This window comes from Ambystoma mexicanum, chromosome 1p, assembly GCF_040938575.1.
Source record: "Ambystoma mexicanum isolate Mex_15411 chromosome 1p, UKY_AmexF1_1, whole genome shotgun sequence".
Classification (NCBI taxonomy): domain Eukaryota; kingdom Metazoa; phylum Chordata; class Amphibia; order Caudata; family Ambystomatidae; genus Ambystoma; species Ambystoma mexicanum.
Window position 1 is genome coordinate 991,261,457 of NC_090921.1, and position 14,767 is coordinate 991,276,223.

Below are 14,767 nucleotides of genomic sequence, written 5' to 3' on the forward strand. Positions count from 1 at the left end.
ACCCTAACTTGGTAACTCCAATCCTAAATTGACTGGGGCCTTGTGGATGGGAGAATGGTTCCAAACGTCAGAGTAGGATGTATTCTTGTGAACAAAACTGTGCCTGGCTTTCGGAGGGCTTTGGGCAACAAGTTTTGCCTAAGCCAAAAAATGTAAAACTTTTCAAAAGTGTTCAAAACTTTACAGGTGGAGATGGCGGGGGGCGGGGGGGCAAGCAAGTATTGCTGTAACTCTCTCCTGGTCCCATACTGTGTTCTTTTGGTAAGCATTTCCTATGCCTAATGTGAGATTTCTTTCAAGTCAGTGCCATTACTATGCTGCTGTTCTTGAATGAAGTGAGAATGAGTCTTCAATCATGTTTGTTATAAATGAGCCCCCCTCCTTCCTTTCCCGTGGGTTGTGATCTGCAATGAGTTGTAAATTAAAATGCACTTTCTAGCAAGCGGTCCGCTGCTCATCCCACGGTGCTCGCCAGTGAATTGGGGGTAAACTTCTGTCAGACATTCCAGCCTCCTTAATTTCTATTTTCTATTATACGTGGTGATTGTGCCTGCTTTGATGAAGCTGTAGTCCTCATTAGTACCCTATATGTTGGCATATGGAGGAGGTTTGGCTAGGCTGACACCAAGCGTGTCTCTGCCATCATTTTAATGTTTGTTTTTCTTTACCAACTTCCCTTCTATTTCCACTATTCTTTTCTTAATGTATCCCTCTTTTTCTCTGCTTCTTTCTTCCATACCGTAGCCACGCAATTGCTCAGCGGAATCTTTTGATCTTTTTAAGGATCAATATTTCCACAACTGCGTCTAGTTTCTGCCATTCAAAACACCCAGTAGCAGGCCATTTGAATGGATGATCGGTATTATTGTGCCAATGAACATTCCATTATTCACCCATGAACCATGCCGGCTCTTTATTCATAGATACGGGGCTGTCAGAGGACTAGGGTAAGGAAAGAGGTGTGCGCGAGGTAACACATGATACTCCTACGTCCCGTCCCCTTTCCTCCATACTTATGGGAAATCTCTCCGTCCTGTGGGACGGGACCGGAGCACTTTGTAAAAAGCATCAACATTTTTCCAAAAATGTGTCCTTCCTCTCTTTCTTGCGCGGGGCCTGGCACGTGGCCGTAACCCCGCCCACCTTGGCTCCGCCCTGCGCATCGCCCATCAGTCCTTTTCTCCGCTTGATCGGGGCCGGACGCACTTGCATCCTCGGAAGATTTTCTTCCCTTTTTTCCTCTCTGCTCTGGCTCTCGCTAGCGTTCGTTATTAGTCTGTCTATGTCTTTCAAGTTAGACTTTCCAGATTGTTCATCGTGTCACTGTCGCTTCACGAGGGCAGATCCCCATCCTTTTTGTTTAGAGTGTTTGGGTCCGGAACACAATTGGGACTCCTGTTTTTTACTGTGACTCCCTTTCGGTCCGGGCACTTCAACGTCGGTTGGAGCGGTGGGAGGAGGTGTTCCGACGAACTCCTCCTTCGCATTATCAGGCGTTCATCGACGAGAAGAAAAAACGCCTGGTAAGTTCTTTACTTTTCAGAGCACCCAGGCCGGGGGATACCTTTCCGGGTTCCTCTCGGTCTGGGAGGGGCGTTGATCGCTCCGTCACCAGGGTTTGCATTGAGGTGCCCGTTGGGCCTAATAATTCTACCAGAGTTTTCTCCGAGGATCTCCAAAAGGGGCCTGTGAACACCCGAGTACGCTCCGAGGCCCCTCCTGTGGGGGCTGTTTGTAGACCCAGTTCTACTGAATCGTGGGGTAGCGCAGCTCGCTCTGAGGCCTCTCTGTCAGCATCCCTCAAAAACAAGACCGGGGTGCGCCCAAGGCCTTGGCTGGGCTTGTTGTTACCGAACGGATGTTTGAGGCCCGTGCAGATAAGGCTGTTACCGGGCTTGGGTCCGAGGTCCCTCGTTCAGAGGCTAAAGCTACCAACAGTTCTGAGAGGCCGGACAAGGCCTTGTCGGTGAAAGCGGTTGCTCACCGTTCCCGCTCTTGTGGTGACACGAGATCTGTTGAGGGGGCAAAGAAGCAAAGTTCTTCTTTTACCAGCAGTGCTGTGGTCCTTCCTTCGAAAGGCTAATTTAGCGGTTGGTATGTCTCAAAAATATTCCAGGCCTCATAGTACCGGCTCTGCCAAGGTTCCTTATGTTAAGGCTAAGATTACGCCATCGGCCTCTGGTGTAGGGCTCGGTCCCTTTGGTGAACCTAAGGTCCCTTGTGCGCATCCTTACCGGCCGGTTTATGATTGGAATGCCCGGATGCCTCTTCCGCACAATGTTTCGTTGCCCGCGGGGGCGGCACCTTTGATTTATGTGGATAGATCAGTGACTGGGTCGGTGTGGCACCCTTCCCCGTTATGTCCCTGGATTTGTCCACCTCATGAGAGGCCTCCTCAGGTTCCGAAACAATCTCCTGAGGACGCCTTCTTCGGTAAATTATGTGCACCGACCCCATGAGGGAACATTTCAAAGGGCTTTTCAAGGAGATATGTCCACCTGCGTCTCTGGCTTCACCCGTTCCTCCGGTGGTTCCGCCGGCGCCTCCTTGCCCGTGGTGCCTCCCCGGCTCCTTCCGCCTGTCCCTCCGTTGTCCCCAGTGGACAAGGCAGTGCCTGACATGGCTCAGCAGGATCCTGACCTGTCAGATGATCCTCAAGGCGATCAGGACAACGAGGACCTTCCCCGCTCTATCAGAGCCTTTCATGACCGGGTACTGGACATGATGAGTTTCTTAGATGTTCCGGTGCCCAAGGCACCCGCTCCGCAGGAGGGCGTGCTTTCTGGGGCGTTCACCCTGTCTCACTTGGAGCGTACCGGCCTGTTCCTGCAGAAGGACGTTCTGGCCGAGGTCCGAAGAGTCTGGGAAAAGCCACACTCTGGACTTTTTGTCAATAAGAAGATTGACGCACGGTACAGGCTACATTCCTCAGAAGAGGTGGCCCCGTCGTCTTGTCCGCCTCCCTCCTCCACAGTGGTGGCTGCGGCCACGTTGCAATCCAGACCTGCAGCATCCTCTTCCACGACAGCCACTCAGGTCTTGAGAAAGGAGGACAAGCTCCTTGACTCCCTAGGGAGAACATTTTTTGCCAACTCGGCCTTGCAGCTCAGGCAGGCCAACGCTGAGTTGATATTAGCGGGAGCTAACATGCAAATGTGGAAAGGTCTGTCGGAGTTTGAGGAGCACATCCCGGTCGAGAAGCTGGAGGACTTCAAAGGAGGCCTTTCCGATGCCAGGGTCTTGGCCCAGGATGATCTGGAGGCTGCGGCTCATCACGTAGACACCTCGGCTTGGGGCCTTATGCTGGGGGTTGATACCTCACCCGAGGCATGGCTGCATGCCACTAAATTTTCTAAGGAAGTGCAAGGCAAGGTGTTGGATCTTCCATTTGATGGTAAGGAGCTTTTTCATTCTTCTACTGATGTAGAGCTCACCAAGACCAAGGATAGCACTCGGACGGCTAAATCATTGTCTGTTCTGGTCAAAGCTCCTTTCAAATCCCAGAGACCGTTGTCACAAAGTCGACCCTCCTCTGGTTTTAGGGGCTTCCTCGACCGAAAATCCTGCAGAGTGGATACTCTAGTGGGGAATAACTGCCGTAGACAACAGCACACACGGTTTTTCTCTCGCTCCTCAGCCTCCTCAGCCTCCTCATCAGGTTCAGGTGGCACCGCCACCGATAAGCCTACCAAATGAGGGTTTTCCACGCTCGCACGAGACCCCGGTGGGAGGACGCATTGCATCTCATTGGGAGGCGTGGCAGACCATCACAGAAGACGGATGGGTCTTGTCATTCGCTCGAGCGGGCTTCCGCTTACCTTTACCCCCTACCCCACCCCTCAACCCTCCTTTTCAGCTGTCGGACTCACCCTCCCTCAAGGCCGAAGTTCAGAAACTTCTGGACCTCAAAGCTGTGGAACCCGTTCCCCTTGGGGAGCGAGGGGAGGGCTTCTACTCCCGGCTATTTACGGTGCCCAAACCCAACGAGGCTGGCCTGCGCACCATCCTAGACCTTTCCTAGTTCAATCTTTTCCTACCCCAAGAGAAATTCAAGATGACGCCCAGCCAGATACGCTCCTCCTTACAGATGGGCGATTGGCTCAGCGTTGTTGATCTTCCGGATGCGTATATGCATATCCTGATTTGGAATCCACACAGGAAATATCTCTGCTTCTTTTTGGGAGAGGAGCACTTCCAGTTTCGGGTGCTTCCTTTTGGACTCAGCTCGGCGCCGCGTGTCTTCACGAAGATGATGTCGGTGATTGCGGCCTATCTTTGTCTACAGGGTATCCATGTGTGTCCTTATTTGGACGACTGGCTCTTACGCAGCCCTTGTCCGCTAGCAGCAGCAGGCAAACTCTAGTCTCTTTCAGATCCTGTTCCATCTTGGGCTGTCGGTGAACTGGTGTAAATCCTCCATGACGGTCTCACAGGACCTGATTTTCCTGGGTTTTCGTTGGAACACAATCGACTGTAGAGTGTATATGACTGGGGACAGAATGGCAGATCTGTTAGCCACGTGTCAGATGTTTGCGCAGTCGGAGAGCATGTCAGCCTGGTGGTTCCAGAGGCTTCTGGGCCTCATGGCCTTGTGTGTACTGGCTCTTCCTCTTGCTCGTCTCAAGATGAGACGGACCCAGATGGCTCTTCGAAGTTCCTGGCGTCAGGCTGTGGACCCGGATTCCAAGCGGATAATGATTCCGGATTCCATGAGAGTGGACCGGATTGGTGGTCATCTCTCAGCAACCTGTCGTGAGGGGTGCGGGGTTTCAGGACCCAGCCCCCACGGCGATGATCACGACAGACTCCTCCCTTCTGGGGTGGGGTGCGACGTTGGATCTTCTTCAGGTCTCAGACCTCTGGTCACCTCAGGACAAGCTCCTGCACATAAATCTCTTGGAGCTCCTGGTGATCTTCCTAGCGCTCAGGCAGGGCGTTCAGACTGCTCATTGTCAACAAGGTGGTCCGCATACGCACGGACAACGTGGTGTCCATGTATTACATCAACAAGCAAGGGGGAACGAAGTTCTCCCCCCCCCCCCCCCCTTCGTGGACCTGTCCATCCAGATATGGGAGTGGGTCGTGCTTCATGGTGTCTGGCTGCTTGCAGTCTACATCCCGGGCTGGCTGAATGTCACAGCGGATGCCCTCAGCCGGTGGACAGTGGTCAGCTACGAGTGGGAATTGAAGGCAGAGGTCCTCTCATGGATTTTCTCGCGTTGGGGCACACTCTTCGCTACGGCGGTGAACAAGAAGCTTCCTCGGTATGCCTCCAGAGGGGGGCTGGGAGCCTCCTCTCTGGGGGATGCCCTCGAGATTCCATGACACAACATGAGAGCTTACGCCTTCCCGCCTCTGCCTCTAGTTCACTGTGCAATCTGGAAGTTGAAGAACTTGGTGAACTGTTCCCTTCTATTTGTAGCACTGTGGTGGTGGCCCGCCAGGTTTTGGTTCTCAGAACTTCAACACCTGTCGGTGTATCCGCCGATCAGGTTACCAGTAACTCACAATCTTATTCACCAGGGGGAACAGCAGATGTGGCACCCCTCCCCACAATCGCTCAGCTTGGCGGCATGGTGCCTGAGTTCAAGTCTTTAGAGCATCTGAATGTGTCTACAGATAACATGCGCATTATCCAGGCAGCCAGGAAACCATCGACCAGATCTCAGTACAAGAGTAAATGGCTCAGGTTCTGTCATTGGTGTTTGGAGAAGAAGTTAGATCCAAGGGTGGCCACGATTGACACAGTCCTGTCCTTCATGTCCTTCCTAGCAGAGTCAGGGGTTCATGTTTTGTCATGCAGGACTTACATTTCAGCGGTTTCCGCTTATCTTTCTACAGACCAGTGCTCGTATTCTCTGAGTAACCCAGTGGTTAGGAGGCATTTTGCAGGTTTGACAAGCCTCTACCCTCCGGTTCGTAGTCCGCTCCCGCCGTGGGACCTAAATGTTGTCCTGACAGCGCTGTGCCATAAACCCTTTGAACCAATGGCTACGGTGGACCTCAAGTACTTGTCTTGGAAGATGTCCTTTTTGGTCGCCATTACGTCGGCAAGGAGAGTGAGCTCGCTCCAGGCATTGTTGGTGGAGCATTCTTTCTTGGTCTTTCACAAGGACAAGGTAGTCCTTCGGACAAACCCGGCCTTTCTACCGAAGGTGGTGAACGAATTCCATCTGAATCAATCGTTCTCCCTACCAGTCTTTTTTCAGAACCCTGCCTCTGAGGCTGAGAGGGTTCTACACTGTCTTGATGTCCGAAGAGCTCTTAAGTTCTACCTGGACAGGACTTCTGAGCTTAGGAGTTCTTCTCAACTTTTTGTGACCCCTCAGGGCAGGCAGACGTCTAAGGCAACTATTTCTAGGTAGATCGCCGCCTGCATCACGGAGTCCTTCACCGTCCAAGGGCTGAAACCTCCTAAGGGTGTTCATGCACACCTGGTGCGGGGTAAGGCAGCTGTGGTTGCTTTTCAGAAATATGTCCCCTGGGTGTCCATTGCTAGGGCAGCTACTTGGGCCTCCCCATCTGCTTTCTGTAAGCATTATTGTCTCGACATGAGCTCAAGAGCTGACGCTCAGTTTGGTCAGGCTGTACTGAAAAACCTGTTTCAGTAAGGGGTATTTCCATCCACTCATAGTTCTTGTAAGGAGTGCTTGGGAATCTCCCATAAGTATGGAGGAAAGAGGACGGGACGTAGGAGTATTACCAGGTTACTCACCGTAGTGACCACCTTACTCCTAGTCCATAGTCCCCTTTCCTCCATACGCCCGCCCGCCGTCCCCTCTAATAAGGTTCCTCTTATTGCTAATGGGTCTTTGACCTGGCGATAGAAAAGGACTGATGGGCGATGCGCGGGGGCAGAGCCAAGGTGGGCGGGGTTACGGCCGTGTGCCAGGCCCCGCGCAAGAAAGAGAGGAAGGACACATTTTTGGAAAAATGTGGATGCTTTTTACAAAGTGCTCCGGTCCTGTCCCACAAGACGGAGAGATGTCCCATAAGTATGGAGGAAAGGGGACTATGGACTAGGAGTAAGGTGGTCACTACGATGAGTAACCTGGTAAATTATCACCACTCCCGTGTTCGCCTTTCACTTTCGGACAAAAGAAAACGAAAAGCCAGAAAGCCAGATATAGTTAGTTAAGACAGTGTGGCCAGGGATGTTGAGACAGGAAGATGGGAGCTACACCCTTATTAGACACCCTCAAGAGTCCCTAAGGCAACTATTAATCCAGCAAGCAAGAACAAGCACTCGGTGCCTGTTACTTAACCGCAAGTATGGTGGCTCCCCAGTTCACAACGAAGAACACTGTCCCATTCCGAAACAGATGTATTCAGTCAGCAGAGTCTGGGTCCCCCAGGAACGCTTCTCTGGCTGTGGACTCTTGACCAATGCCTGCTCTGGCAAATCATGGGAGAAATCAAATACCCACACCAGTGCCCTGGAACCTATAGTTCTCGTTTATTAAAGCAGATGCCACTGCAGTTAGTCATGATCAAGGGAGTACATTAAGAAATGGTCATTTTTCCGTCTTACAAGGGTTTAGCTAAATGCATAGATATTTGCTATTGCAGAGAAAAGTGCATATACATCAGAAAAAGCATGCAACGCTGTAGAAGGGCATGCTGGATGTCTCCTCTTCTCCGAGAATTCTGTAATATAAGCAGAATCGTGTACCTCTCCTTGAGCAGGACGTGCATTGCCAAAATAACATGCCTTAAACCGAGCCTATCCAGATTACATAGTAATCTTAGCATTGGTCTCCCAATTCAGTATATTTCTAAAATGGGCGAACACAGTTTACATAAGCACAAGAAAAACAGGGACCTGTTCACCTCGGAGCATAATTCTTTGCAGAGAGCAAATTAACTGTTTGAGCATGCTTCTGAATACAAGATGGATGTGCTTGAGTTTACAGTATAGTGTCTAAACACTATGAAGCCTCCTCCCTCCGTCATCAAGGAATGTATGGCGTTGGGAACCAAGACTAAGGTAAGTGGGGCGTTTTTCACCAGCAACTCCCTTTTCAGGTTTCTCCCTGCGTGTAACGGTTCGAGCAGCCCCTTTCCCACCCAGTAGGTGGGACTCCACAGACCGGAGTCCAAAACAGATTTACTATTGGGTGGGGGTTGTTAAGGAGAATTTTCATTTGTGTGCTTATTCCCTTCAACCTTGGAGACCCCAAGCTCTTTCGCTGGATTTAGGGCTTATGATTATTTCCTCCTGAGTGAGACAGACCTTTTTCTCACTTCCTCTTGTATTTTTCCTGACTGGGATTTTTGTGTTTTACTGTTTTATGGAGTCTCACAAACTCCATAGACATCTGCGTTTTTTATAGTGACACAAAGCACCTTTGGTGCAGTAGCACTGAAAAGTCCATTGGACTTTTCTGAATGTTTAAATACATTTTCTTGGGTGAACTACTGTTCCCAAGAATATTAAGATGATCCCCGTCTTACTTTTCTTTTTGTGGGCCCAGCACACCCCCACCCTATGTGGAGTGCTGGGCGGTTACTTAGTAATTCCTATCCCACTTCTCATGTAAATAAATGTTGTTACACTAACTTACTTTAAATGACTGGTGGCAGTGGTTTAATTGTACTACCAGTGTGCATCTTTACCGCAGGCTGAACCCTTAGCTGCAAAACAGCACCCATGGGTGTCCATTTTTCCAAGATGGCCCCTGTCTTCTTTTTTCACCATTTTCTGTTTTTCTCTTCTGGCTTCTAATCGATTAGTTGAAACTGGTTTGAGCCCTTTGTATGTTTTGCGTTTGGCAGGCTTCAGCCCTGAAACCTGCCCAGGCTCCAGTGTGTCTGGAATGGCAGGAAGTGAGGGTGTGCCTCTAGGTGTGCCTGAGTGAAACCAGGCCTGATTGGCCGGCTGGCTGCCCTGAAAGGACAGCCCCTGTGATTGACAGCATAGGCTGTTGAATGAATGGGAAATCGCATACAAAGCGAGGTATTTGGGACTAGAGGCAGAGTCGACCACTGGAGAGGAACATCCGAAGAAGATGTGGCAAGTTGCCAGCAGCACCATCAGTGCCCAGTGAAGCCCTGCAGCTGTGTTAACCCAGTTTTGATATCAACTGGGAAGACCTGTACGGGGCAACCTCTTCCCTTGGGCTGGTGGGACCAACTAGCCTCAAGACAAGCTTCCATTTGGTGCAACCCCTGGCTTGCTGTGGCACACCAGAGCTGCAGAAGCCCAGTGCCCGGGGTCCTGTGACCATTGACAAGTGCATCGTCTTGCGAAGTCCGAATCCAGCCAAATCTTCGTGGGCATCCTGAGGACTCCACAGCAACAGGAAACCTTGATCCAGAGTCCCCTCACCAGAGTCAAGGACCGAGGGAGCAAGCTTCTTCCAACTGGAGATATTCGTTCTTCATTGGCACTGAGGAAAATGTGCCAAAATACTTAAGTGCTGCTGAAACAAAAGAAATGCGTAGCTGAGGAGTCCCTCTCTGGATTACTGCTGCAGGAGCCCGCCAGACATCCTTCCTTTCGTCACCACTACCAAGGTCCAGGAATAAGGGTCTGCCAAGCTGTAGCAAGAAGGAATCCAGCTGGAACATTGTTTTCAAATTGCAGGTACTGTAGGGCTTGGGGTTTACCTTTCAGCCATAAGTTGTGTTCTATCCTGTGAAGTGCTTTTGTGCCATGTTAGAGTTGATACCAACTCTCTTGAACAGCTTGTGCTCGCTACAAAGTAGCTCACTTGAGTTACTGCGATTTCTGCTGAACTTACTAAACTTTGTCAAGACTTTACCTGAGAAGAAGTGCATCAGAACTATTGACTTTGTCCATTATCTTTGACTGTCCTGGCTCCCTAAAGGCACCCTCTAACCCTATTGGCTTTGGTCGTACTTGTTTTCACATAGGTTATAATTGTGGACACTATTATTGCTGGGATAAAAGTTCATCTGCCTCCCTTTGGGAGACTAATTGTTTTACACTGTGGAAAGTATGTTCAAAATCTGATTCCAATCTTTCCTTCCTTTACAACTCAATAACTGAATTGGTAACTGAAAATAAGTTGAATACTGACCTTAACTGAAGTCACACCCGTGTGCTGGAAAATGTGTTGGCATAAAGTATGTACCAACGCTTACTGTCCTTTACAAACTGAATCCAAACTTTGAATGTTACTAGTAGATAAGACTTTTTAAAGAATGCTTCTTTAAACCTTGTGTAATATTATAAATAAATATGTATATATAACTTTAAGTGTGTACGTGTTACTTGGCTACTTGTAGTTACTGGTTTCAATTGTACAGCTCTACAACTCACATTACCCATTTTAAGCTAAGCCTGGCTGCTCAGTCACACTACCAACTTGTGTAATAAAGGCTTATATTAAAAAGTGTGTTACCTAATACCAAGAAGATAAGTTTGTTTGTTTATTTTATTTCTATAGCGCTGCGGACCCGGGAGTAAAAGGGCGCTTAGTACAAGTTACAAGGCACAATACATGGTAATAAGCAGTAATAGTTGAATAACAGATATATACAGAATATACAGACAGTGGAGGTAATAGCAACCAATAAAGACAAAAATGAGACATGTGCAATATGTACAATTTATAGCTAAGTCTAACTTAGTCTTGTGTAGTCCTCACCTGTTGGACTGCACCAATTCCTAACTAACAGGGGTATCTTTCATCTTTCATCCGGGAGCCAGCATGAGCGTGAATACAGGGCTCCCATAGAGAACATGGCTCGCTCATGTGCTTTGTTCATAGATGGCGCTGCAGGTGTGGCATGCTGTGACCGCATGATTACGAGGACAATGGTGTAGACTCTGGCGTTTGCGAGAGGCGATTCCAAAACTACTGGGTTTGAATGGGGTTCAGAGGTTGACTAGTCTGGGATGATGGTTAAACTGGGCAGAGGGAAGAAACTCCTGGATATAAGCTTGGCAAGCCGTGTACTAACCTTCTCCCTGGAACCATAAGCAGGCTGGGCTGTAACTGCTCTGGCTATGAACAAACCTGATGATCATCCAATTGGACTTCATCACAGCTGCACTCCATGAATGTAATTAAGGGATTTGTATCTCTCCAGAGGCACACTCAAAGCATTAGAGTTCTGAGATCAGAGCAACTCGGGAATAAATTTGGGAAAAAGCAGGGCAAAAGTGAAAATGTCCTATTATTGCGGCTTAAGTCTTTTCCCCCTCACAGCTATGAGAACACAGAAGTGCTGATTGTTCACTGTTTTAATTGCTTTCAGGTTGGGGAGGAGTTGACTGTAGAGGTGGGGCAGAAGGTGTTATAATGCCCCGCCTTTAACAAGGAAGTTGAGCAGTTAGTCAATGTTATGTGCAGTTCTTGAATAATCTGACATTCGTTGTTGCTAGTGAATGCTTAGGAAATGTAGGTAGACTGTGTGTGATGAAGCTGTAGTCTGATCCAAATGCTTAGGCTGAGCACTTCATCGTGGCTAGATGTTTGAGGTTCTATGTGGATGTACTGTGATGTCTGCTCTGTATGTAGCTCTTTATGGCACCGCTCAAGTCGCGCTCTCACTCGGTTTCCTACATTGCCTAAATTGGCTAGCTGTGGCATCGCATTGCACATGAACACCATTTACCTGTCCTCTAGAGCTAAAGTAAGCCTTGCATACATTCTTCCTATCCCCTCCTCTCATCCAAGGAACACCTTGTACCTCACAGAGGCTTATCTGAGCCAGAGTTCCACTCCTTCCCTGAGGCCCATCCACCTAGGACTTTGTCACAGTAGAGTCCATACTTAAAAATCACATGTAATGTCATTTCATTTAAAACCAAACCTTGAAGTTCATACGCTCTCACTTGTAAATTCAGAACAGTTGATTTCAGTTTTAATATTTTCTATTTTGGTGTTAAATCTAGCATGGTTCCTTGACTGCTTCTGCTCAAGGTCTGCTTAGCTGTTACTTGAATGAGCAGAGGGTGTTTGTATGGTGTAACAAAGCTTCAATGTGCTGACTTGTAACAAGGACCATAATCATGTTTTGTCTCCGATTTGTAGGTAATGTGCTTCTCTGAGGAAGAATACAATAACTACAAGGAAAATCGCGGTTGGGAGGAAGACATGGTAGGCGACGCAGCAACCAACACACTGACCAATGCGGACATCGCTAAATTTAAGGACTCATGGAAAAAGCTTTTGCATGCCAGCGCCCAGCTCACCCTACAGGCCTACACCTCTGACCTGACCACCGATTATGCAATCATTAATGACGCACAAGCGTATGCAAAACTGAACAGCAGAGAGCGCCATGCACTGCAGGTGCGTTATGGACAAAAGAAGATCTTGCACCATCTGTTGGAGCTCACGAGCTAATGAGAGCTAGAATGGAAATGAACAGGAGGTGCCATTCCAGTCCATGGCCCAAGTCTTGGTAGTGAACCATGGTGCTGCTTTATCAACTTAACTACGGTCCCAACTGGTAAAGCCTGCTACTGCTGCGTCCACAGACTGCAGCCCTGGTGATCCTCACTGCATGCAATGTAAAGGTCTATAATTGAGTAGAAACAGATGTTCGAAAAGCATTTGAACTATTATTGGATTAAGCAAACCTGGATGAACGGTGCAGAAGCAGTATTTAGGGTTGTGTAAGGGTACAGTCTGTGAAGGATATGTAATCTTTTCTGGGTAGTGCCTCCCTTAAGTGCTACCGATGTCTGGCCATCTTGGTAAAAAAATCTCATAATGAAGTCTTTAGTACTCTTTAAGTCAATCAATTACAGGTAGAACGGTTACAACCATTGTCGCCTCCCCTTAAGTAAGCTCAGAACTATCTAGTCACAGTGGCGTTCTCCCTTTGACAGTGGCTACCTACAGCTTAACTTCTCAATAACAATAGAAAATATATAAAGGGAGTGTGCCGGCCTATTGGGAGAAGGTTGGGTGGGGGGGGATGAGTGGTGTAGGGGCCATTGTTGAAGTCAGTGGTCCAGCATTTTGGGATTTATGTCTATTGACAGTGTGAATGTTTCCAATGGAATCGCAAAGGATGAGTAGCAAGTTTGTGTTCCCGCTAGAGAACACAGGAAGGACTTGGCCGAGTCTTGTGGGTCAAACTATTGGAATGACGATTGTGCCTTTTATAGTTTTGTGATTTATGATGTATGCCTGGAATAAGGCTTGGAGAGATTTGGGGATAATGCTAGTTCTGAAATCACAGTAAGTGTCGAAAATCAGGTAAAAAGAGGTGTACTGCGCGGTGTAATGCTTGGATTGGTGAGAGATTGAGAGAAGGTATAGGTGGTGTACAATCAAGGCCTTCAGTCTTGATTTTAGTGTTGCAAGAGCGAAGACATTCATGTGGGCTCTCTAGGGGCTGTTTTCTAGTGAGTAGGAGGTTAATGGGATTCTGGACAGTTTCTTAATGATTAAACCTGGATTTTTTGGACCAAGCAGTTTCCAATGATTTTTAATAAAGGATTTTTGGAATAACAAACATCACATTACCTGATGGTGGGGATCCCTGCTCATCTGGGTAACCAACCCAGCAACACTCTTACCAAAGTGAATAGGCAGCCTCAACATAACAATGGTGTGGGCTTCAGGTGTTTAGTGGTGATAGGGAGGGCAGGGTTGGCAATGCAGTAGGGGTGCTACAGGATGTGGGTGGGAGGTAGAATTTGGGTCAGAATTCCAGGGGGTGGGGTGGCAGGAAGAATTGAGAAGAGCACAAAGCCAAGAAACTAACATGGGCACACCAGGGGTGAACAACTTTTGGTTTATTTAAGTTTGGGATCTAGTCTGACCTATTTCTAAACTAAAAATTCTAAGGTTATAGTTTCCCAATTGAGTGCTGCAGTTTGGAAATAAACGCTAAAGCCTAGAGTCCGCCTTTTTCTGGACTTAACTAATGGTTCAATAAGTTGGGATAGACCTCGGAATTAACCTTACTGTTTTTTTTATGTCAAATGTCATTCACAATGGTCTTTCTGAATCAGTAGACCCTGATATGCCAGTTGGTTTTACATATATAATCAAATCGTATAGTTGAGCTGCTTGTACTTTGGTTTCATTTTTCAGAGTAAAGACTGGCTCCTCTCTAAGTGGAAGGGATATAGCTTGAACCCACACATTGTTTTAATTCGGTTTATGTAAAATGAAACATTGGAAATAAAAGATGTATGTAACACCACTGTGCTGCGTCCATTGGTGTGAAAGATTTTTTTTTTTTTAGTAATGCAATGTTGTGAATTGGGCTGATTTGTAGCCATCCCTGTTCTAAAATGTTCAGATTGAGATTAGTATCTGAATGTGCCTGGAAAGCTGCACTAGGGCTGTTGGATGTATATGTAAACACTTCCTATGGAAAGGGGCAGTTAGTACTATGAATATTTTACCATTGTAGATAGACTGAGGTGTAGGTAGGGGAGTTAGTACAAAAGTTCGCTGTAGCAAGTACCATTTACCATCTGGCAAGGATGGGCGACCCCATCCAGTCCTCATATTTCTTGCGCTGTTTTTCATGCCAGCATCAGTCCTTTTTTTTCTCTCATTCTTTTCCGATTTTTTTTCTCTCCTTTTTCCTGGATGCTGGTTCTGTTCATTTCATTAATAAAGATGCTTAATGCCTGGATTTCTTACCAGTAGTATTCATTACTCCTACTCATCCCAGTACTAACTACAAATCATGAAGGCATCTCACTTTTCCAACAACATACCCAATGAAATTCTAATTGTCCTTGCGCCCTACACCCTTATCCTCGCTTGGCTCTGAGGGTCACATCCCCATCCATCTTCCTGGAATACAGAGAACCCAGATGTGC

At 47.8% G+C, this 14,767-nt stretch overlaps 1 protein-coding gene across 1 annotated transcript in view; it reads left to right on the plus strand.

The window, feature by feature from the left end:
* Positions 1-14,136, plus strand: part of SETD6 (SET domain containing 6, protein lysine methyltransferase) — a 667,868-nt gene extending 653,732 nt beyond the window's left edge. The window contains exon 9 of the mRNA XM_069654594.1: positions 12,006-14,136. Within this exon, the coding sequence (XP_069510695.1) occupies positions 12,006-12,320 (315 nt within the window). The 3' untranslated portion in view covers positions 12,321-14,136. The remainder of the gene's footprint in view (positions 1-12,005) is intronic.
* Positions 14,137-14,767: the final 631 nt, after the last annotated feature.